General features: G+C 44.4%; 1 protein-coding gene across 1 annotated transcript; it reads right to left on the bottom strand.

Annotated features, from left to right (window-relative positions):
* Positions 1 to 7,803: 7,803 nt before the first annotated feature.
* Positions 7,804 to 9,500, bottom strand: LOC120506760 (vitelline membrane outer layer protein 1-like). The gene is made up of 3 exons (XM_039718721.1): positions 9,333 to 9,500; positions 8,766 to 8,863; positions 7,804 to 8,089 (listed from the first exon to the last, which is right to left on the bottom strand). The coding sequence occupies exons 1-3, from the start codon at positions 9,498 to 9,500 to the stop codon at positions 7,804 to 7,806; spliced, it is 552 nt and encodes a 183-aa protein (XP_039574655.1).
* Positions 9,501 to 25,023: the final 15,523 nt, after the last annotated feature.

The following is a 25,023-nucleotide window of genomic DNA, read 5'->3' as shown; positions in this document are numbered from 1 at the left end:
GGGTGTCACCCCCAGGATGAAGGAGGACAGCTCTAACTAGAGCTGCTCAGCCCCTCCTTCTCTGCCCATGCCAGGGGCATGAAAGGGCCAGCCCTTCTCCCTCCCTGTCTGCTCTGCCCCAAGGAAAGTGTGCAGGACAGCCAGTGAACCAGGGACAGATTTTGCCTTGTGAAAGCAGAGAGTCCCCAGAGCAGCTGCCATTCCTCAGGTCTCCACCAGCCAGTCCTGCTTTAGCCCAGCTGGGAAGGCACTGAGCTCACCCACAGGAATGTAATGAGAGCTGACAACTGTTCCATGCTCCCACATGAAGTGGAGATGATGCGGAGTCTGGGAATTTTGTGTCCAGCCCTTGATACCCGCTGGCTCCTGGCTGTGGACAAGGCCATCTGCTCTGCAGAAGGGACGGCGTGCACAGAGAGCCCCCAGTGTCTGGGGGGCTGTGACCAAGCCATTAACACCCATTGGTCACCCACAGCCAGCAGCCCAATCAGCTCCTTGGAAGATTTTTCTTTCTCTGCCTGGATTGTATAACCTAACTGCAAGCTGAAAGAACTGCATTTTACCCTTTAAACAGAGAAGAAACAGGGTTAGGTTATTGCTAAACATCAGACCTGTTTTTATAACAGAAGCAGAAGATGAGGACATTGTCACTGATAAATACAGGACTATAAATTACAGGTGTCCATATTCACTCAGGTAAGTTCCACCTGAGGGCACTGCAGTTCATATATCTGTCATTCATAATAAATCATTCTAGCAAGAAAATTCAGCCCAACACCTGCTTCTGTTTAATTTTAAGTGTTGAAAGTGACAAAACTATCCATGCACCTGCATTAAACTTCTGTTCAGTTGCTTACATGAATTGCAGCAGCACATTATTTAAATTTAAAAAAAAATAACTGCATACAGTGTTAATTAGATGAATCATTATTGTTTTGTTAGGATTTTATTTCAACTTGCTCTGCTCACATTCTTGAAGACTCTAAAAGAGCAGCCAGGATTAAACACAGATCTGTAAGAAGGCATCCTGCTAGTGAATTAGCAGGATCATTAAGATTGGAAAAGACCTCCAAGATCAAGTCCAGCCTTTGACCAAACACCATCACCCAAATAACCACAGTGCTAAGAGCCACATCCAGTCATTACTTGAACATTTCCAGGACTGGTGACTCCACCACCTCCCTGGGTAGCCTGTTCCAGTGCCTGACCACCCTTTGGAAAAATTCTTCCTGATGTTGAACCTGAACACAACTTGAGGACCTGGCACAACTTGAGGATATTTCCTCTTGTCCTGTCCCTGGCTGCCAGGGACAGGACAAGAGGAAAATGACTGATACCTGCTTGGCTATAACCTTCTTTCAGAGAACAATAACGTCCCTCCTGAACCTCCTTTTCCCCGAGCTAAAGGAAGCCTTCAGCCATGACCTAAGACAGTGAATGGGGTCCTAAACTGCTAAGAGAAGTGGGGTGAAACTACACAAGAGGAAAGAGACTGTTAGGGGGAAATCCTTGTGCCCAGAGAATCCCTGCTACATGCTGGTAGTCCCAGCTATGAAAGAGAAAGTTTAAAACTCGTCATGAAGAACACTTGAAAATGTCCCACTGGAGACAATACAGGCCTGGGGAAGAATCATCAGCATAATTATTGTTTCTGTTCTCGTGGGTTTTGCACTCACTGACATGCTTTGGGAACACAATTAAGGTCTTTCCCACCTATAGCTCACACAGTTCTGTAAGGTTTCTCTAGAGGTTTTTAAAACTGAACTTGCAGGGAAATGGGATTCCAGAAAATGTCTGAATGCTGCAAGGCAATTCTGCTGTGTGGGATTTAAACTTATTTTGCCCCATGTGAGAAACTTGACTGGGTGACAACTGTGGCATTCTTTTTGTCAGCATAAAAAATGGTTTGACTATTCACTGTGTATTTTCCAGGTCTGTGAAAGCTTTTGGGGATTATGCTGGAGGAAAGATTTAGTTATGTTTCTATGGAAACCATAACACTTATATAAAAACCTGCTTAACAAGCAAGAGTGTGACATTGTATCTCATTCAAGGTGAGCCACCTCTGAGGTAACCCATTGATAAACTTCCAGCTGGGTTTTAAAGCCCAGGAGGACACCAGTGGATTTCTTACACCTCTAATAGGAGTGAGGCTCAGCAGGTACTGCTGGATAACTACTTAGCACCATAGCATGGGTGTTATAGTCTCACATGGAAAGTTGCAGTCATTTGGTTGGACTTGAAAGGAAATTTTTCATCAGGTTGTTTATACAGTAATGATTTCTAAATTTATGTCTTTCTTACTTCTCCCCTACTTCAGAGATGTGCAACTTCACTAGCATGACCCAGAAGAGAAACCCAGTTACATTTTTTCCATAAACACTGGTGTGTTCCCAGCTATTTGTTTGAAAAAAAAAATAGATATAGAAGTGATATTTTCTTCATTTAGGTACTACTTTTCCTGAGATGGAAGTCTCCTTTAAAATTAGGAAAGCTTTGTCCCCTTGACACTGGTTTTCCCAGCAAGCACACAGAGGTTGCTGTCACAGTGAAGTACAAACACTGTAGCTATCAAGAGACAGAATTTATTTTTGTCTTTTCTCCTCAGAAAAGAACATGTTCAAATCAACTTTTAGCATCTATTTCATGTTTTCAGTTGACAGCACTTCTAGCCATGTTGTGGATTCTATAGCAATAAACTAGAATTACTAAAGGTGGTCTTATTTGACAAGTGGAAAAAGCTGAGAGAGAAAGTTGCTTTTTAAATTAGCTTTGGTTATCTCACTATAAAAAGTTCACTGACATTAAAAAAAAAAAGCTGGTGCAAGGATTGAAGGTCATTTTAGACACAACATCAGATTGGGGAATCAATTTTTTTAATCTACTTCTACTACTTGCAAAAGTGAAATTGGTTAAATTATTTTTGAATGCATGAAGAGACTCCTTTAGGGTAAGAGTGGCCCTTTCTGGATTGCAATGAAGCCAGTTATGCACAGTTTTGTCCCTGGACTTCTAAGTCATTAATGGACAGTGGCTCCCCCTGAGAAAGAGAACAGCAGAAACACAAAGAGGATGTCTTGGGCCTGTCAGGACCTGATCCTGAAATGACTCACACAGTAACCCGACCTCTCATGCTGTCCTGTTCCCTTTGAAAATGTTCTTTTTCACAAACTGAATTAATAAACTCCTGCACATGTTCCTGTGGCACTGTCACTTATTCCCTTCTCTACACAGCGCTAAAGAGGTCATTGGTGTCCATTCTGCTCATTTATGTTCATTAAGGAATGCACCAAACTACCACTACCTCATTGCTACTGTTGAACTGGTTTTGAGTGACCAAAAAAGAAATCTCTGTTGGAGATTTCAAAAAAGCCTCTCTGTTGGAGAGGCCCAGGTGCTAGTGGAGCCAAATGTCACCCAGGTAGGGTGCCAAAGCCACCAAGCCTTAGCAAGCAGGACAGAGTCAGTCTGTGTAGAATGGGGTTATGAAGTGACTGATGTCTACCAAGTTTTGCTCCAGTAGAACATGGAAAGCTCAGGAAACACACAGCAAATGCAAAAGTCTCTAAGAAATATTCTACATTACCTGCCCAGGAGCAATATGTATTCTATATATCTGGTGTTGCTGCCTTGCTGCTAATCGTGTTTATGCATTGCCAGACAGCTCATGTGCTTCCCCCAGCTTTCACTGAGCCAGCTACTCCTTCCTCCTGCTAGGACAGCAGCTTCCAACATTACTTGCTGGAGCCTGGACTGCCTTGAGCTCCCTTTCTGCAGAGATGAAGACAGAGGAGGCAGGTACAAAACACACAACAGCTCCTCAGACAAAAATTGTTCAAGCTCAATACCACAGATATTCACACCTGCAGGACAAAGTCATGCCCACAGTGTTGTGGGGGAGCATGGAAGCCAGAATTCAATCCTTCATGAATCACCTCTCCAGAGTCCTGATGTTTTTCTTTTCATGATCCATAGGTTAATGTTCTTTGCTCCTCACATTCTGCAACAGCATTTCCAAGTAATGATACTCAGAAAATTCAAAACCACCTGGTTTTAGTTGTTTCTTCATTGGCAATCACACTAGTTAGTTAGGATTGGTTTTATGGGGTTGGAAAACCGTGCTATGACAGGTTGAGCATGAGCTGCATGGTGCACTCATCATGTATAGTATTATCAAGGAAATGTAGCTAAAGCATCTTCAGATGTTTCCCCTGGATCTCACAAAAACTAACAACTTAAGCTTCAAAGAACTTTTGATGTATGAAATATCTATTTTCCTTGTGCAACAGGAACAATATGGCCATGAAGGCTAGGATTTCTATGGTCATCTTTCCCAGAGGCAGACTCAAAGCTTGGCTCACTGGAGCACTGCTAACAGCAGGACTGGTCTTGGTCTGATTCAGTCTTATTCAATAGAATTGGCTTTTAAAAATGACTTGGGGAAAGCTCCAGGCCTGCTGCTTCTGCCAGTCTGCCTGGGAGCTGTACCACGTATGCATGGATCAGTGGAAACTCCTCCTTGCCTTCCCCAAGCCTACTCATGCTCCAGATCCAAAATTGCCACGTCATCCGTAGATTCAGGGAAAATTCTTGCTTGGTCCTTGGTGTTGCCACTAGTCCCACCAACATTCCACAGGGACTATGTGTTAGCTCCTTAGCAACATCTTCCTGACTTGTACATGTGCCAGAGACACACAGTCACTTTTTTGAGTCATGCAGATGTAGCCACTCACAGATTCCAGCTATGCACATTTTCAGCCACAACAGCTCCAGCACACTCAGATGATGGTTTTATAACTTTATTTCTGGTATAAGAGTGATTTCTCCACTCTGAGTGAAGTAAATGCCTGAGACCTACTTTCTAGTTTGTGTACGACCCATGTTTTGCAAGTGGACCATCAGAGGAGACCCAGCTGGTCCATCAATATTCAGATTATTAAAAAATAGCCATTCAGTTTTCAAGTTGCTGATAAGTACATGAGAAAGTATGTGAGGAGGAGATGGTATTCTGTTTTCCAAACATTTCTTGGAACAGCTCTCATTTGGAGTGTCTATTCACACTCTGTTAGGAAGCTGTGTTACACCTGACATAACAGAAAGCACAGAAGGTCAGTTTGCTGGCACTGTGAATAATTCTTCCCACAGTGAAACCTCAAAATTTAACTGAATCATTCATTTGCAAAGAAAGAGCAGATGATCAGAGTCTTCCAGCCTGAATTATCCTCTGGAGAAGAAATGCACAATATGAAGCTCCAGTTTTCCATCATCTATATTTACATGTGGATCACATATATAAGAAAACAGATATTGCTTCTTGAACAAGTCACTCAAAAGAAATGCCATTCCTTCTTTCAAGCCCTTTCAAGTGGCATTGGTCATTCCAAAATTAACTCTCTTAGAAACCTCCTCTACATGGAGATGATGAACTACCTGACCTTTTTTCCCCCACATAATTGGCTGCACATAAAACAGGTTCACTCAGTATATCTTTCACAAAAGCACAACTTACATGCTAAAGCAAAAGCCCTTGCAATGTCCTGTTGTGAGATTTGCTGGTGGCACTGATCACACAGTGTCGTAGTATTAATACTTGATGGTTTTTGCTTGTCCAGCGTGCTCTGGTGGAAGGTGACCAGTAGTTGGCCCTCTAAGACTTCTGTGAAGTGCATGGAGCTGCCTCTGCCTCGGCAAGGGGATTCCCCAGGCTTTGGAAGATGATGCAGATAATCGTGTCACCACGATTCCTGCTCACTTTCATCAAATTAAGCCTGTTTTGCCTAGATCAGTGCAGCTATTTTTGCTTTTATGTCCTCAAATATTGCCTCACTAATTATACTGGATGTCAGCTTGCAAGCTGAAATTATTCCTGTTTCACAGGAAAATGAAAGCCAAGCAGCCAGATGCAAACTAAAATATGTCCTCTTGCGGGGCTTGAAAATAGTCATTTTGGTAGTTAAGATATGGTGTGGACACTGCTAACTCCAGTTAACTGTGATAGCATCAGAATTTAGTTTTATTTTAGTCTGGTTCCCCTTGTTAAAAAAAGGTTGTGATTTTGGTGTTGTTTGTTTTTGTTGGGTTTTTTTTTTTTTTTGGCTGGGGGGGAGTTTGTTTTGCTAGGCGTATCCAGACTCTTAGTGGCCACATCAAATGCCAATTTTGAATTTGGCCACTGATTGGCCGGACTTAGACTTTCCTAGAAACACATTTCCGGCCAATCCACGACACTTTAATAAAGCATTTGTGCACTTAAAATGTCTGCAATCAAGAGGAAGACAGAAAGCAGTTAAAGGATAATTTAGAAATACCAAATGTTAAGAAATAAGTCAAATCCTGAGATTAAACAAGTCAGAACTATGAAAATTTGCAGCAGAAGGTCTGATTAGAAAATTTCATATGAATTTATTTTTTTTAACTAACATCATTCAGATGCAGGAATTTTTCTGAGATTCTTCTTGCACTACAGAAGCTTTGCTGAAGTGCTTCAGTTATTATTCAAGTACTTTTTGAGGTAAGCAACAGTATGAAAAATTTTGTATGCCTGAAAAGCCAAAATGGTGATGACCACCATGTGTGTGCTAAGGAGAGGATGTGAACTGGCAGAAAGAGCCTCCACCATCAGCTCTGAGCTGCTCCACATGGCTCTGGTCCCGGACACAACATCCCCACAGCCCAACCCCAGCAGTCACCTGGAGAATGCCAACATCATGGCCCTACCTTTTTCAAGAACACAAAGATGCAAAATCCATTGCTTTGAGGAAAAAGCGACAGCTACATTTCCTAAAAGGTGCCCAGAGAGGCAGCAAGTCTTCTCAAGCTCTTGCCAGAGAGGCTTGGTGGCTTGATTGAGAGTGATAATGATCTCCAAACATTATTTTACCCTGAACTGAGAGTAAAATCTTTACATCTAGCATATCAGGACAACATAATAACTTCCAGCTTACCCAGCAAATTGGAGCATAAAAAATGGATGACTGGCATAGAGTTTATTTTTAGTTTGGATTCTCCCCCGTTCTATATAAAGCATGAAGCCCAGAGGCAACAAAAAAAATCCAAGTCCCATGAAAATGTTTTGCACTAGCAGCCAGGTGAGCCAGCAGAGCACACTGCAAAGCAGCAGCTAGGGAGGCCTGGGGAACTACAACCCACCCAGGCTGTTCAGTGCCACACAGATGAATGCACAGTGTAAACACACTTTCTAGCCATGGTTCCTAAGGCAGGAGCTCAGACAGGAGCTAACAGATTGCTTGCAAAAAACATGTACAAATCTTGAGGCAATTTAGGCTAGGGGTGGGCAATGACAGCAAACCTTTGATGTTTCTCATGAGCTCACTCAAACTTCTGTTTCACCCTGCTTGGCTCTCATTAGTCATTTTGGCTTTGGCCAGAAGCTTCAGACAGACTCAAATACCCATTCTTGGGTTTTTTTATATAGAGATATGTTTGTCATATCAACAGACCAAGTATTACTTCAAATAAGGGAAAAATGGGCAGACCAAACCTCAAACAAACTGGCCAGTCAGAGAAAAAGAAAGTTGAGAGTCTCTCAGCTCTGAGCAATTGCTAGAGATTGAGCATTTTCACAGCAACATACCAGAGTACAGGATACAATGATTTGGCTATGCTAACGAAGCAGTAGCTGTAAAAGACATCATCATCTAAGGCATTGGCCAGAACAGCAAGATGCAAGCAGTCAAAATATCATGGGCATGTCCCAGGACAAAGCTAGAGCAAAGCTTTACTGATACTTCACTTGCTGTGGGATATGGGATGTGTAGGTGGTGATGAAGGTGGAGCAAGTGCTCATTTGCAGCAGAAGAACTTTACATCATTGAGTGCTGTGTCGTCCTGGAGTCCCTGTGGGGGCTCTACCTTGGTCTGGAGACCACATATCTTGCAGCTGTTGGTCCATGGGCCAAAGCTGCCCCACGACAGTCCATCACCTACCAGCACAGCTTCGTCTGAGCATCTGAACTGGATGTTGTTGGCTGCTGTGTCATCACCCGCTCCTTGGGACTTCTCTGTTCTCAGTGAAAAGGAGATCAGGTAGCCTCCAGGGCAAACTTGAAAGCTGGTCCAGGAACCCCACCTGACAAAAAGCAAATGAAAAAACGTCTGGGCTCTGTGAGCTTCTGGGAAATGCTCCTTCTCTTTGTCATGCTGCTCTGATTAACACTTCTCTGACACAGCATCCTGCTGCAGTCGGGGGCCCCTTACTTTCTCCTTTTGTTTTCCTTGCCTTCCAAAGATGTACTTTTCTCTTCATTGATATCTCATCAGAAAAACACCAGGAAGCCTGAGACTGGATAGTTATGGTTCTGGTGGAAACTCTGAGGGCAGCCTGAGCACATGTTTTATGATGCACCCCTGACATGTGTAACAGGTACACAGCAGGCAGCCGGGAGAGCAGCCAGAGGTGCAGTGCTGTTCCCTGCAGCATGGCCAGGGCTTGGACCTGGAAGTTTCTAAATGCGTGGTTAGAAACCCTTCCAAAGAAAGACTCTAACCCTGGGACCATTAGTCAGGTGTTCACAGTGCTCTGCAGAAAATCCAAGGGCAAACAAAAAGTAGTAAAGTGAGGTAACCCTGTTTAATAACCCTCAAAATTAATGAGAAACAACCCCTAACCACTTGTTTAATTCACTATACTACAGCACTATGTATACAGCAAGTCAGAGAGAAGAGACCCTTGCAAATAGTGACACCCATGGGTGTTTTGTGAGCTGGTGCATGACAAACAGGAGAGAAACCACAGTGTCACTTACTCCCCCACCAAGGACTCGATGGTTATTGAGTCATCCTGACAGTGCAGGCGTATGCCATTCAGAGCCGTGTCATCCCTTCCAAACTGGTCAGGCTCCACCTGCAATGGAAGTCACACAGGGACAGAGGCAATGGCAAGGGGAAAAAGACCCAGGAAAAGTCCTTTACATGCCTGTCATAAGAAGCCCCACTCCTTTCTGTAATGGGAAAGAGAAAATGTCTTGGAAAGCACATTGGAAAAGATGGGCGTGACTGGGAAACCACCTAACCCTTGTAACATATTCTTTGTGTTTTCTGACTATTTCTGACCCAACTCAGGTAAGGCAGTGTCTCAGAGTCTCAGGAGAGACACTGGTGGTGAATTCCTCTCTCCCAGAATCCAGATTTTCACACCCACATGACTTCTCCCAGCAACATCAGCCACATGCAGACTTTTCTGGTGTAGCTACAGTGGCAACACTTGCCAGAACACTCATAGCTTTATGTACAGAGTCTCATACTGAAGAAGAGGAAAAAGCTGCAGAAAATCCTTAGAGGCAGGAGACAGTAGGGAATGGAGAGAATTTTACCTTCAGTGCAAATCCATTGGCATAGCCATGATGGCAAAACTGCCGGCTGCCCCACTTGCCCCAGTGGCCTCCATTGGGCACAGAGAGGACAGAGGTGTAATCACGCACCCCTGTGCCCGGGGGGCAGAGCAGGAGCAGGACGAGTGTAGCTAGCAGGAGGAACCTCATCCCTCGTGCTCTGCAGCTGCTGAAGGAGAGCTGGTGGATGGACTGGGGAATTTATATCCTTCCAAGGCTGCTTGCCTTTCCTACCAGCCCGTTGACAAACACCACTGGAACAATAGTTTTGACACAGCACTTGCTGCCCTGCTCGCAGTGCCCGTCCAAGGCTGCTTGCCTTTCCTACCAGCCCGTTGACAAACACCACTGGAACAATAGTTTCCACCCAGGCAGTGACACAGCACTTGCTGCCCTGCTCACAGTGCCCATGAGGAGATCCTCTGGGAGCTCAGCACATACTGTGGCCATAGGTGTATCCACCACCACTGAAGGGCTATGGGAACACCTACGTGCTCCTTGCTGTGCTCATGGTATAAGCTTAATATCATTTTCTGCTCCTGGCTACGCAGATATTTGGCCATGGGAATGTTTGCCTTCTGAGAGTAATTGCCATAACCATTTTACCTCTTGCTGTTTGGCAAGGAAGGTCAGACTAGATGAAGAAATGTAAGGCACGTGGTCTGGAACAAAGAGAAAGTAAACTCAAGCCCTGTGTCTCCCAATACCTTCTGCTGAATAGAATTCCTGGGAATCTCAACAAATTAGGTAATTTATGGTTTTAATATTCTTCTTTTCAAGAGACTTATAATCTCAATAAAAAACTGTTTGCTTTGCTTTTGCAACAAGCTTAACCAAAGTCATATGTGCTGGGATGCCCACAGTGATTCTCAGGGCTAAGTGCCACTGGGGAAAAGTAGAAAGGTCACACTGAGCCTGAGTGCACCATCTTCGAGGATGTCACGATGCAGAGAGAGGTGAATTTAAACCCTGGAGCTGAGATTCCCTTAGCATAGAATTAACCGATGCTTCAGAAAACCCTTAGTTGTTCTTGCAGCATCTGGCAGAAGCTTTCTCCCAGTTCAACAAGCAAAGAAGAGAGAATATATTTCAGAGAAGTATCTTGATCCTCAGGATGTTAAAGCAAGATGAGGTGCCAAACCTTGAACTAACAGAAGACAAAGAATTTCCCTCTTCTAGGCTTCTCTTCCAATTCCTGTTCTGCTCCGTCTGTTCCTGACCCACTAAAGGGTGATATTGCTTTTCCCATTCTTGACTCTGCATTCCCCTTACACTTGTCAGTGGTCTGTACAGGTGGCAATATATGCAAATTAAGATGATGGGAAGTTGGGTGATCCTTTTAGTGAAAGGCACTAAAAGAGCACAGCACGTGATGAAAGCACAACCTGTTTTCCTTTTTAAATCAGAACTTTTGTTTTGCTTCTCCAAAGGGATGTCAAAATCCAGAGGAGATGTGTTTTCTCCCACAAGGACTGTGCAATCACATCTGGCAAACCAGGTGTGTTTGTTCAGGCAGGGTCACACAGTGGCAGCCGAGGACACTCAGACCTGCTCTTGGCAGCAAATGGATGGAAAGGAGCAGAAGAAGTCAGAAGGAAGTGCCTGGGACATAGTTGAAGCTACAAAAGGAGCAGGATTCCCTCTCATTTCTCCTTTGCTGGCCCTAAACCATCACCCTTGATCACTTCACCTCTAGCAGCAGTGATGCAGGTCCACAGCCTGGCAGGACCCATCCTCCCCCCCCTCAGACTCTGCTCAAATCATAAGATTCCTGCCTTTTCTCATCACCAGAGGAGGATCCTGGGGCACAGTGAGCCCACCGTGTGCAGGGGAGCAGGACGAGGCAGGAGGTGAGGCCACCTTCAGAGATTTGGCCATGAGAAATTACTCCTGTGCAGAACTCACAGGTCCAAGAGAAAACCCAAGCCCAAGAAGAGAACTATTAAAGAACTATCAGTCCAGGACCTGGGAAGGATCATTTTCCCATTTATGGGAAACACCCATGTTTGGTTAACAGCTGGGCTGCCAAATGTGAGACGCCTTGGGCTTGATTTTCACTTAACTAGCACTGAACACGTGCAGAGCGGACACTGATTCTGCTACCACTTAACAGTGTCAGTTTTGCTTGGATGCCTCAATCAGTTTCCAAAGACCAGCTTACACAGACTACCAAAATCAAAAAAAGTCTACAATGGTGAGATCCAGATCTCTTACTGACACATCCACCCCTCTTTCTTGCTCCCTCTCCTGTATTTTAATATCCTTTAAAATGTCAGAATATTTTTAAAGAAAATTGGAAAACTGATGAATTTGATTAATGAAACATGACTACAGCAAAAATATGATTATGCAGGGTATTTCATCCTTTCATTATTCATCCAGTTTAATAGAATTATTTTTGCAGGCAGAGGAGCATAAAATTTTTGCCACTACTTTTTAGTTTTTATAGAAACTTCTAATTTTTTTCACAAGCAGATTAACATAATACTAATCAATATATTGATTTTATAAAATTATTATTGTGATGTTATGACATATTTAAAATCTATATGGAACATAGAAAAAAATTGTCTATGACATACAGAAATATTTACCATACAAAATTTGCTTATTTTATGATGTTATTGAAAAAATTTTGTATTAGCTGCTCTTGAAAATTCATTAATTTCTAATTTTTACAGCTGAAGATACCACACACTTAGCAATACAAACTTCATTTGGCAGTTTTGTGTGGTCTTTCTCATATTCTCAGTTTCTCATATTCATGTAAACCTGTTGCTGCACAAAGGAAGGAGATCATTTGAGATGTTGTACTCTTTTGAGTGAGCTGTAGGAAGGATTGAAGGCAGCAGGTGCCCAGGAACTCCAGATAGGAGAAGTAAACAGCATTCCCTAAAAGAGAAGTCAATAAATACAGGGTGATGGTTTTGATGAATGATTGTGTGCTTCTGTGTGCTCTAGGCCATTCTACACTCCTCCCACACTGTTACCAAGGCACTGGTTGCCACCCATCAGCTCTCAGTAGCCATGTTCCTCAGCAGCTCTGATGCCAAAACTGACCATCACAATTGGGTATAAATCCATTGTAAGCCTGGCTCTGCCAAACCTTCCTCACCTGCAGCTTGGGATGTAGATAAGACACTCCACAGCTAACTGCATCCTGCAAAAACACACTATCTCATGGAAATGGTACATCAGCAAACCCAGAAATCACAGTGCCAAAAAAAGTGACAAAAAAACTTAAAAGGGCAATAAAGAATCTATTCAATTCCATGAAAATATGAATAAGCAAAGGGTTGCATTATTTAGAAAGAAGAGGTGAGATTCTGAAGGAACACAGACATCAGTGCAGATGTCTCCATCTGAAATAACTGCAGTGGGCTCCCTTCACAGCTGCTGAGAAACAACACAACAACAATAGATAGGAGCAGATATCTTCACATGAATCTCTCCCTGAAATCATCTGTTCATCACCACTGACTACACCAAGGCACAATCCCATCTGAACTACTCTTACAACCTCAGACTCTGTTTAGGCTTTTTCAGGCTAAAAACGGTAGTGATGAATGAGAATTAGTTTTCAGTAATAAGGGTAAATGTTTAAGAGAAAATGAGTAATCAAATTATGTGCTATCTGGTCCTCATTTTCTCATTTGCTAAATTGACTCATATAAATAGAAAATTGAATGGCAGGAAAAAATATAAGTGAGAGATATCAGAAATTAAACAGAGCTGGGATTTCCTAGATACATGAGCTGAGAGAGAAGCTTTAAAGCAAATAACATAAGAATAGACATTTCTCAGATATAAGGAGAGATAATTTCTCCCCTTAGTTGAAATAATGGGATGTAAAGATGACCTGCATGTAGAGGTGGTGCTCCCCTAGTTGTGAAGTTATTTTCAAGTGATTTCCCACTTGTCCACAACCTCCAGCTTTCATATAAAACTTTACCTTGAAAATTTAGACAGTTATCTAGTAGGCTGAGCATACATTATTGTTTTTAAAGCAGCAATTACAGTCTATAAATTTAATAAGCAAACTCTCTATTCTACTGTGCAATAAAATAAATAAAAATATCAAGTAATTTTAGACCTAGAATTGTCTCCTGTGGAACATGGCTTGATATGTGTTTTTACAGGCTTTCAATATTTTTTACTATTGATTCAAATTGCTAATTAACAAAAAGCTCCACAAAGAAATGGAGAGGCAGACCCTCCTGCAGTGCAGATTTACTGACAACCAGAGACCAAATGCCAATTTACACCCACTGCAAATCTTCAACTAAAGATCACTTCACATATGAAAACTTTAGCAACCTATTCTGAAAATTCAATGGGAAAAGTTCTCAGGAAACCTATCCTTAACCACAGCCACAGGCCTGTTCCACCCCCTTGAAACTGGGGCTCAAGAATGCCAAGACAAAAAAAAGAGATTAAGCTCTACTGAGGGTTGGGGGAGGGAGGGAGAAAGAAGAGAGAGAAAGAAAAAAAGAAACTGCAAAAAGCTCTGAAAATAAAGCTGAATATTGGCAGATTATTTTGATAAGTACCAGATCATTCAAAGTTCCCTTTATTTTTTAAATAAAATAATTTATTAAGAGATCCTGAAAACAGGTGAAAGGGAGGATGACAAGAAAGAAGAGAGCATACCTTTCTTTGATGTCAAAATGTCTGAAAATGTTTAATATATGTAAACACCTTTCTCTTACTTCAAGAGTTCTTATCTCCTAAGGCAATTCAGGTGTTGGTTGAAAATATTGCAGCCATCACTTCAAGCTGCATGCTGACAAACACCCTGATCTATGCCCAGAGCCAGGCAACGTGATGGTGTAGACTATGCCTCCTGTTTTGACAAAAAAAGTCTTGAGGCCATTACCCATGGAGGAGAGTCCATATTCTTCCAGGAAATCCATACATGGAATTACAATCCCCTTCCAGTTCCAGAGCAAGGTAGAAATGAATGATGGTCATTGGGAACCTCCATGTGCAATTACTGCTGGCCACTGCAATCTGAATGTTTGCACTCTGAGAAAAGACTCAAGCAAGAGTCTTTTGTCTCCCACAAGAACTCTTTACAGACAGTCATGCTGATCCAGGGAATTTACTGTGGAAAGGTCCTGTTGTCTATAGTTAGCTACCCACCTCTGGCAATCATGCTGCAAAGCCTTTAAGCACTGCAATAATGTTCTGGATTTCATTTGTATTCCTAAAGCTCACCAAGTGCTAATGAGCTTTGCTGCAGTTGATCTTGCAGCACCTTAAAAGCTCAGATCTTCAATTATCAGCCTTCAAATCCAGGTCCCAATGCCCTCACCACTGACCAGTGAAGTGATGACTTGGGAGGCAGCCCTGGTCCTGCCACAGTGCAGCAGCTTTGCCTGAGGGGCTGCTCTGGGGTCTCTGTCAGGAACAGATGAATATGGAGGAAACACTGGTTAGGCACAGGTTAACCCAAGATATCCTGTACCTGGGAGTAGTTTGGAGTGGAAACATGAAGGCTAGTCCTGCTGAGTTATGAATAGGTATTTCTGCTGTGGTTTTGAGCCTGCTGCATGCTTGACTTCAGCTCCTGCAAACACACTGATCCAGACCTATGTCCCTCACCCAACTTCCATCACAGCTGTCAAGAGCAAGAATTGGTCACCACCTACAAACAATGGTAGCTGCTTGGGCCACCAGCCATTTATTATTTACACTCTGTTAAAACCCTGATCTAGAAAGGTCCTGCTTGCTTGGTGAGTTTCCATAGTGTTCTTCACTGAGGTATCCAAGGACTCCACCAACATTAGCTTTCCTTGTGAAACAAGGGAGTGACATTTCTGCATGCAATAGTCCAGGCACCAAGGTGCACAGACTAAAGACAGTAGCACCCATTTACTCTGAGTGCTAGATTTCTTTGACTATATTTCAAAGTTTTGAGTATTACATTGGGTATAATAATTCAAGGCAAAGATACAACTGCTTGTAGAAAATGCTGGTCTAAACTTGAGACCATAGTGCCTCATTGCAAACAATTCAGACAACAATCCATTATGAGGAATTCATTTATGAGTAAGTGAAATAATCGACCTTGAACCACCAAGGGAGTCATGACAGAGATGGCCAAGGCAGCATTCACCATCAGGACACAGGTTTAGGTGTCCAGGCCCTCTCTGGGTGACCTGGCATCCCAGACTCACCATATCTAGACCCTGACTCCCTGCACCTGATCCTGGTGCTGACATCCAGTCCCCTTTGCAACACTGTCTGCTGTGTCCCCTGCCCAAAGCCTTGGGAAGAAAAAGAGGAACAATTATCCCAGCATGATTAAAATTGTAGCACTAAATGGAGCATGTGTGCCACATCCCACTAGCTCATGCTGTCATGGGTGATGTTGAGGCTTACAGAGAGCAGCAAAGTCCTGAGGAGGTAGAAAAGGTGTTGGAAAGACAGACAGGGGAAGCAGAGCTCTCTGTCCTGGCATCAAGGTGCTGAACACGGACAAAGCAAGGAGAGGCCAGAACAGCCATGGGCAGAAGGCAAGGGAGACACTGTCCAGGAGAGGGTATCATTCACATGCTTGCAGTGCACTGTGGAACACAGGGCCCTCTCCCACCTCTTCCCCCAGCTTTGTGAATTCATGGAAGCCCACCTGGAGAAGGCAATATTGGCTGGCACCAAAGTGCTTGCTGGGTAAGGGGAAGCTTCTCTTCCAATGGCATACTATAGCTCCCCTATCTCCTTACCTGAGATGCTGGCTCGCAGCCAGTTGTTGGGGATGGAAAAAAATTGCTATGGAAGGGATGTTGGACATGAGAGAATCCTGCATCCTAGAAAAGGCAATGCTTTTCCCTCACCCCAGCTCCCACCTCCTGTTCCATGTATGCCTATTTTCTTCCATGTTCCCCATGTCTGATTTCTGGCCCCTCTGTATTTTATTTGGGAAGTTCTGAAGTTATACTGTCTGTGTACAGCTGAAGTAGATTTCAGGAACAGGGGAGGCTGTGTGTCTCCTTTCTGTCCTCCAGCAAGACCAGTGAAGCTGTGCAACCATTGTTGCAGCAAAACTCCTCCTCTGCTCAGGGCTGGAGTTTACTTAGCTGGGATGGAATTGCCATCCAATTAATGCAATTGTTGCCAAGGCTCATCTGCAGAGGTGATTTTTTTTTTTTTTAATTTATTATTTTTTTTTGTTGCATTCAATGTTCATGCCAATTAGAGATGACAAAGTATTGTGGAGAGGGAATTCATATGATGGATACACTGCCAGACTTCACATTGTTCCAAAAACACCTGTTGCTGAAATTTTGATATTTTACAACATTGCAAAATTCTCCTTCCAAGAAAGGCTGAACCCCAAGTTGAACAGACAAGTACACAGCACAAGTTTCACCACAAGCCTTTCCAATGTGGCAAAGCTACAACCCACTGAAAATCTTTGGAAAGGAACCTGGTCAGGACAGCTGTCATTCCTCCCCTCCACAGTTTCCTCCTCTCTGCTGCTCTGCTCCTTGCCTCCCTCCTCCTCGCTGATGCAGAATCCTCTACTGCATCTGAAAGACTCAAACAATTTATAAATATAATTTAATTTTTATCAGAAGCCACTTTCCCTCATCCCTACCCACTGTAACTTGCACTGAATCCATGCTGGTTTGTATCACTCTCCTCCTAGCTGAGCCAATGGGCACAAAGCTCCTGTTCCCTTCCTCTCCAGAGCCCCCTCAGAGCAGAGGTAAGCCCCACACTCATGGGAGCTGGCAGTCTCTGAATAGGCTTGAAATTTCTATGGCAGTATCCACAAAAATCACCTGTCCTGAGAACTTCTCACAGAGACCACGGTGTAATGACACCTCATCTTTATACATGTTTGTAAATTTATGTGCATGTAATAAGAAAGGGTTAAATTCTTTAGCAAGTATAATATTGTTTGGTCCCCACCAAAGCCTGCCACTGCAGCTGATCCGTACCTTCCTACAGGAAGTCCAGCCAACTCTTTCTCTTTGCTCCCACAGGCAGGTTTTCAGATAGCCACAAGAGCTCCTTCTTTTGGAAGACTCATCATGACCATGCTGGGCTCTGCCTCGTTATCTCACTGCTCCAAAGAGTGTGCCTAAATGCACTTGCCAGTCATGCTGGTTTTGGCATGTCCTTGAAACCCTGACACTGCTGTGTCCACCTCTTCTCCCAGTGTTCATCCCTCATAACATCCTGGACAGGGGAGAGACCCTCGGGTTGAGCACAAGGGCTGAGGGAATACCAGAGCACTTGCAGGGTGGTCCCTGCCCCCTTGAGGAAGGACCTCAGGAATAGCAGAGGGAGAGGAGAAAGCAGACAGCTTCTTGTTACTCTTTTTATGGCATCACCTGCAGGTTAAAGCCCTTTCTCAGTGGTTCTCTTCACTGCTTCAGGTTTGTGTGGGCTGCACTCAAGCAGCAGGTCTGGGTGTCCCTGGCTGCTGGTGTGTCACCCTGCCTGAGCAAACACACCTGGTCCTTCCGCTTCTCTCTGGGGTTCTTGCTTGCTTGCTTATTTCAGGATAAAAAAGTGAGTGCCTTGATGAAAAATCTCCCTCTCTGCTATTTTCTATGCTATGGTCCCTGTTCTTTTGTGCTCAGATAAAACTTTGTGACTTATTTCCCCCAGGGGAGGAAAATGCAGCTATACACTGCTTGCAGGGAAACTGTGCTTGCACAGAAGCATTCCTTGGCAGAAGGGTTTGTTCACCAAGTACTTAATCCTCTGTTCATTTGGGGTTACCCCAGGTTCCACCCGTCTTCAGAACTGCTGGAAGCCCCCACAGGGCTCCCCATTAGGGCTGCCAGGCAGTGCAGGGAGCGGAGGGAAGCTGCTGATGGAAAATGCTGTCTGAAGCTTGCCCACCCTTCCAGAGCCTGGTGTCAGTGGCAGCCAGGACAGGTCATTGCAGACCTGCTCAGCTCTGTCAAGGAGCAGTGGCTGCGCTGGCACCAGGTCAGAGCTCACAGATACAGCACACCCAGGGGCTTGGTCTCCTTTTCTCCTGTTGCTTCCAGGGAGCAGGAGCACAAAGCACATTTTCGTCATCCCTGTTCCTAAGGATGAGACCCTTGGGCAACCAGGGGAAATCCTCCCTATCACTTTAGTGGATGCATTGAATTTGTACTAAAGGTAAAAGCCTTCTTTGCTGCCAGTAGTGTTTTATGCCAGCTTTCCACATGTCTTTAAATCGCCCTGAAAACCCTCCTTGATCCCAGGACATGACTTTCCACTGTACCACCACCTGCAGTGGCTGTAGCAGCTCACCGTTCCCAGGCTACATGCCAAAAAATATCTCATATCTAGATTTCCCTCAGAATGTCCAGTTTTTCAGTAATTTTATGCAGGTGGAATATGGATTTTTTTCCCCCTCTTGAAAATGTATGGACATTTCTTAAGAAAATCTTTCACAAAAATGCCCTAGAGTCAGCCTCTGTTTCCCTCATCTTTACCTATTCCTCCGAGCAGGATTGCACTCGGTCTTTGAAGGGCTTTGAACACTACAAATGGTATCTGCACACTTCACTTGAGTAACACTTGCTTTGGGGAATTTCCTCAGTGCTTTGGTCGTTTTGTCCCTTTTTCACCCACAGTCAGGTATAGAAGAGCAAAGCCCATGGGTTCCTTGAAATTCAAGTCCAACCAGCTTGGCCACAGTAGCTTCACCAGTGAGACTGATGTCTTTTTTATTTTAACTGTATCCCCACATGAGATGCAGTTACAAAAATTAAAAAACAAACAAAAAAAATTTTCGAACAAATACCACCACAATTTTCTCTCCATACTGGGTCAAGTCACTGTGGAAAAACACTCTATTAACATCATGGGTCTCTTCTGTGGCCACATCTGCACAATTTTATCATGTAATTAGACCTTGGCTCTGGCCAGTGAGGGATCTATTAGCTAAAAGTACCTCAGACAAAAGGAAGCCTTTGTGCATAAATTAATTCAAAACAAGCCTGGGCTCTTCCCTCCTGTGATGCTGGGAGCTTCTTACATTCTGTGTTGCTGCAAGAAATGAACACTCTGCTGTAGCCTGGAGACAAGAAGTCAATGACAGGGGAGACAAGAGCAAGGCAGAAGACAAGTCCAGGACTTCAGCTTTAAAGCTTGGATGAGAAAGAAATACTCAGAAAACAGTCAGCTCAATTAAAAAAGAGCTGGTACCAGTCTGAAGGGGTGTTTCCTAACCACAACCCAAGCCAGATCTGTGCCAGTGCTCAGGCAGGCTCACTTGGGCTCAACCAGCTCCATGAACAATGCTGTAGCTGGAGGAAAGTGCCAAGTATCCCAGAAAATTTGCTCCATGATATTCCTTTTATATCAGTGCTAGGCAGGATTTATTTCTTTGTTTTCTTCAGTGCTGCTTGGGGGACATTTACCCTTTGCTAGGCTCACATTGCTGGTCAGGAAAAGGACTCCCCAGGCAGCAGGAATTTGATGTCCCACAGTTTCTTATCTGCAGCTCTAGTCCAGCTTGTATTAATAAATGTTGAAATTATTTAGGACTTCCAGTCTGCTGGCCAGTTGCAGAGGGGATGGGAAATTCAGGATGGACTTATCCTCACAGTAAAACATAACACATGCAATAATATGTGATTTAACAGATATTTTCATATACTTAATCTAATAAACACAGCATGTGCTGTAATGTATATGTGGCCCTGGTTACTTATGTTCTCTTTTAACAGTTTGTGTAAATAGATCCCAGCTGTTAGGCTGCTTTTGCCCCTTTCTCGGTGTTTTCCCAATTTTATCCTGGAAATACAGAGAAAATAGACACTTTGTAATGATGTTTGTGGCAGCAGCCTTCACCCATTCACTTGTGCAGCCTCCTGTCACTTGATATTTCACACTCCCCTCTCTGAGGCACCGATGGAGGCTTGGGTACCTGGGAGCACAGTGGTGCAGGGGCCGAGGCAAGCAGCTGAGCAAGGCCCCAGGGAAAGCTGCTCCCAGCAAGCCTACAGGCAAGTGTGACATGATCCTGCATGGCTGAGAGGGAGAACTGGCATCCCTCTCCCATCCCTGTGCATTTACTCTCACTGTGGTGTTTGTGAGGGTCCCAGGACGACGGAAGAGATGAATCTGACTCCATGCTCTCAGAAGGTTGATTTATTATTTTATGATACTATATTAAAGAATGCTCTACTAAAACTATACTAAAGGAAAAGGATACATCAGAAGGCTTAACAAGAATGAATAATAAAAACTTGGACTGACTCAGAGCCTTGCCACAGCTGGACCATGATTTGCCATTAAATTAAAACAATTCACATGAAACCAATGAAAGAATCGCCCACCACATTCCAAAGCAGCAAAACACAAGGAGAAGCAATCAGATAATTATTATTCACATTCCTCTCTGAGGCTTCTCAGCTTCCCAGGAGAAGAAATCCTGGTGAAGGGATTTTTCAGAAAACACCACAGTGACACTCTCACCTCCAGCAACCAATACCTCAGCTGAGTGCCGTGGCTGCAGAGTCCCTGTGGTGCACACTGGCCATGCCCATGAGAGCTGCACTGCTCCCCATGAGGCTGTTCCCACCTGGGTGCCCACCAGTCCCAGGAGAACACACGTGCCCAGCAGAGAGCAGCTCCTGGGGGCTCTGCCACAGCTCAGCAGCTGAAGGTCACCATGGGCTCTTGGCTTGCAGAATTAGTTGTTTGATTAGAGCAAACTGGTCTGGAAAAATTGCTAGAGCAATTGCTAGAGCAAATTGGTCTAGAGCAAATTGCTCAGGAGATCTTCTGGTGCCTTCCTGCTCCAAAGCAATCACTGCACATTAGGAACAACAGATGTATTTCTGCTCAAACTTTCCCAGAAAATCCTCCAGGGATAATCTTGCAGCCTCCCTAGGCTTAATTATCTTTATTAAGGATATCCCTTGGCCAACCTTAGCCTGCTGCAGTACTCAGCCACTAGTCTTTGTCTCAGACAGACAGAATCCAGACCATTCCCTCCCACTGTACAGCACTATTCTGGGCTGTTGCAGGCTCTTATGCTGTCCCTCTCCTGCAGCAGCTGTGAGCTGTTTGCAATGCCTGGGGACTTGCTAAGCTCCCTGCAGACCCCAGGTGACTGCGCTCCCACTGGGATATGGTTTCTAATTCTTGGAGCAATGCCTACCTCCCCAACCTATTCCCTGCATCTCCCCTTGAACAGGAGTGTCTGCACAGCCACCAGCCTCCCCCCTGGTCCCTTACAGCTGCCACCCAGCCTGGCTCTACATGGCATGGAGGGAGCCCAGCGAGGGACAAGACAGAAAACCCTGGGTAGATTTTCTCCCCTGAGCTCCCTGCGTTGTCCTTCCCACATGCTCCCACGGCAGCACTGGCTGCAGACCCCTGACTGAAGTGGAGGGAGCCCAGCGAGGGACAAGACAGAAAACCCTGGGTAGATTTTCTCCCCTGAGCTCCCTGAGTTGTCCTTCCCACATGCTCCCACTGGCTGCAGGCCATTCCCAAGAATCCCTACAGCCCAGTTACACAGTCCCAGCTCCCAGTCTCGTTATGCACAGATCAAGTTTTCCAGACTGCTGACCATTTTTGTTCCTTTTTGTTGGACTCTATCCAGCCAGGCCACATCCTGCTGGAAGTTCAGTGCCCTCAGCTGAGCAGAGCAGCCCTGCTGGGGGCTCACACTTGCTGAGAAGAAAACTCACTCCATTTCTCTTGTAGGCTGTAATTTGGTTCCTATTTCTCAGCACAGAGACCACCTGACACTGCTGATTCACACATTGCCTTTGGTCCTTTATGACCCCCGGACCCTTCTCTGCAGAGTGATGTCAGTGCAGGTGGTTTTCTTCATGCAGCTGCTTATTTCTGCAGAAGGTGGGAGCTCACCCTTGTCCCTACAATGGAATTGCATCCTATTTTTCTCAAACTATTTCTCCAATTTGACAAGACCATTTGTCAAGCTCAAGCTGTGTCTTCCAAAGTACTTGCAGCCTATTCCAGCTTGCCATGGCCTGCAAAGTTAATAAGCTTGTTGTTTATTTTAGAGACCACCATTAATAATGACTTGGCCTGGCATTTCCCTGCTCATGAATTTCTTCTCAGAGGCCACTCTGCTCATTCTTCATGAAACTTTTCTGTGGAAATTGGATTTAGTCAGGCACAAGAGAGAAGGAAACAAAGCTAAACTCAGATTATTACTTGTTCCCCATCTGAGAGTGGAAAGGCAATACATAATGCATGTCATCTGCTTCATTTAGAAGTCAGAGCCATAGCAAGTCATAAATGTGTGTCCCTATGCTGTGGGTGTGTCACACAGCCACCAAATCAAGATCACCTCCCATGTGCCAGCGTGTCCCAGGGAGGAGCTGAAAGGTGGAAGAGCACAGTGCGTGCAGTGGCTGGGGCAAAGACAATCAATGAGCTGGGGGGACCACCAAAGCAGGACACTGCTGAAGGCAGGGGCCAAAAGGCAAAAGACATGGGATCATAAACAGGGCCATTAAACAAGAAAAGCTCTCTGGCTGCACCTTTGCTTGGCCAGCTGAGGATGTAACTTAGGACCAGTCAGTCTGTTTCTCCTGTCAGCTCAAAAGAGCTGCCCGACTCTCCCAGGTCCTCAGCAACCACTGCCACTTTCCTGTCCTGCTGCTGCACTGAGCAGGGGCTGTCCCCACCCTGCCAGCTGCTCTCAGATGACACAGGAGCAGTCAGCAGCAGTGACCACAGAAGCTGTATTAACCTGTGGTGTGCACCTTTGCTTGGCCAGCTGAGGATGTAACTTAGGACCAGTCTGTCTGTTTCTCCTATCAGCTCAAAAGAGCTGCCAGCTCCTGCAGTATAAATTCTCTCATTCCCAAAGCCAGGAGCTACGCAGGGACTGCTCTTTCCATAGGCTCAGGATGAACTGTTCATGTGCAAAGCTTGTGCTGGCTCAGTTCCTGTGCTCAGGAAAATGGGGCTCAGCAGCACAGCCCTGTCCCTGCTGTGCCCCTGGAGGCTCCTGGGCTAACAAAGGGGTTGCTCCTCCTTGGTTGTACCAAGGGATTTGCAATGACAGTAAAGAATCTCTCCTTTCCCATGATCTACCTACTGCCCCTGCACTTTCAGTACCCTGTCTCACAAGAATTCATTTGTGACTGAGGTATTTTTCTTATGAGGTGTTCTGGGTTTTTTTCTTCCCCTCTGTTTGCAATCAGCAATTGGGCCCTTGGAGTATAACAGCTACAAGAATATCTGAAACTCAGGTTTTAGACTGGAGGGATGTTATTAAAGAAGAATCTTGAGACTTTGAAGACAAGAGTAATGGGGATTTAGCTATTCAAATATCCAAAGCTCCCAGACAACACAGAAAATACCAGAAGGAAGTGCAAAGGAAGAGCTCAAAAGGATAAATCTGTGTGGTTTAGGAAAGAGAAGGGATGAGATAATGTCTGGAAATTGATTAAAGTAGAGAAGTGACTCTGTAAACTGTGAGGAAGAGCATAAATCAGGCAAGAAATGTGTTCAGAATTAACTCAGAGGACAAGTCCAGAGAAGAATTTTGCTGTCACAGTTATGGCAGTAACACTGCCATATATCTAGTTTTACACCAATTTAGTCCCAAACAACATCTCAGCAGACATGGCTTTTTCAAAGAACCTTGAGCCCTGCTCAGAGGAGGGACAACTGAAAAGAAAGATAAAGATTCTGAAGGTCATATCCAGTCAAGATTTGAAGATTATTTTCCCCACCAAAAAAGTCTTTTGTCAAATTTGTTTATTTTCAGTCTTCAAAGTCAGCAAGAGCTGGCAGCAGTACATCATGCCAGGAGAGATATGGCTTTGCTTGGAATGAAATACCAACAAAACTTTGCCAGTGATAAAGTTCCCAGGGCTCCACCTGGAAGAAATTTCTTGGCAGATTCCATACACAAAGAGAAGCACTTAATTATCAATTAATTTTAACTCACTTTTGCACACCCCCCTGCATCCTCTCTTCAGATCCCCAGAAAAGCTCTCCTAGTAATCTCTCCAGGCTGGCTGTGGGCACCATCAGCAGAACGCCCATCTCTCTCTGTATCTCAGGGCTGAGACAATGCTGTAGGTCTCTGTTTCCAGGTCCTCAGGAGTGCTTGGAGCAGCTCCTGGCTCTCTGTTCCCCTTGCTCTCTGAAAAACCACAGATACAGACCCTGCACAGGGTCCTTCTCCATTCTTCCCACCCAAAGGCAGTCTTCAAAGGAAACCCATGGGTTTGTAGACTGACTGGCAGCAGGAGCAGCCTGAGGGTTGTGGTGCTGGAAGTACAGAACCAGGAAATGCAAGTAATTAACTTTTAGTTGGGAAAGGGTAAAAGAAAATTGTCAGTGTTATACCATAAGGTAAAGGAGGCTGCAGGAGACAGTGAGTGCTAATATTGCAGCCAGATGGAAAAAACAGAAGTAACATATCTGGTGGTAGATTGCATGTGGAAAAATGGCAGACAAAAAGTACTTTGAGAGACAAATGGCAAAGGGAATAAATGCTATTAATGTTTCTTCACATCAAAGATTCAGGATCTTGTTAGAAAATTTGTATGGCCAGCTGAAATTATAAAAGATTACAGCAGATATGACCATTTTAAAATTATTTATTTGCCCAATGCTTCTAGGGGAAGAAACTGTGTTCAAATGGCTCCAACCATTCTTGGGGGTTAGGGTTCTTAAGAAAGATTAGGTAGAAATCAAAATTACTTCAGAAGAG

Source organism: Passer montanus, unplaced genomic scaffold, assembly GCF_014805655.1.
Source record: "Passer montanus isolate IOZ18808 unplaced genomic scaffold, ASM1480565v1 scaffold4, whole genome shotgun sequence".
Lineage (NCBI taxonomy): Eukaryota > Metazoa > Chordata > Aves > Passeriformes > Passeridae > Passer > Passer montanus.
The sequence above is the reverse complement of the archived record's forward strand: the minus strand, read 5'-3'. Positions and strand labels throughout refer to the sequence as shown.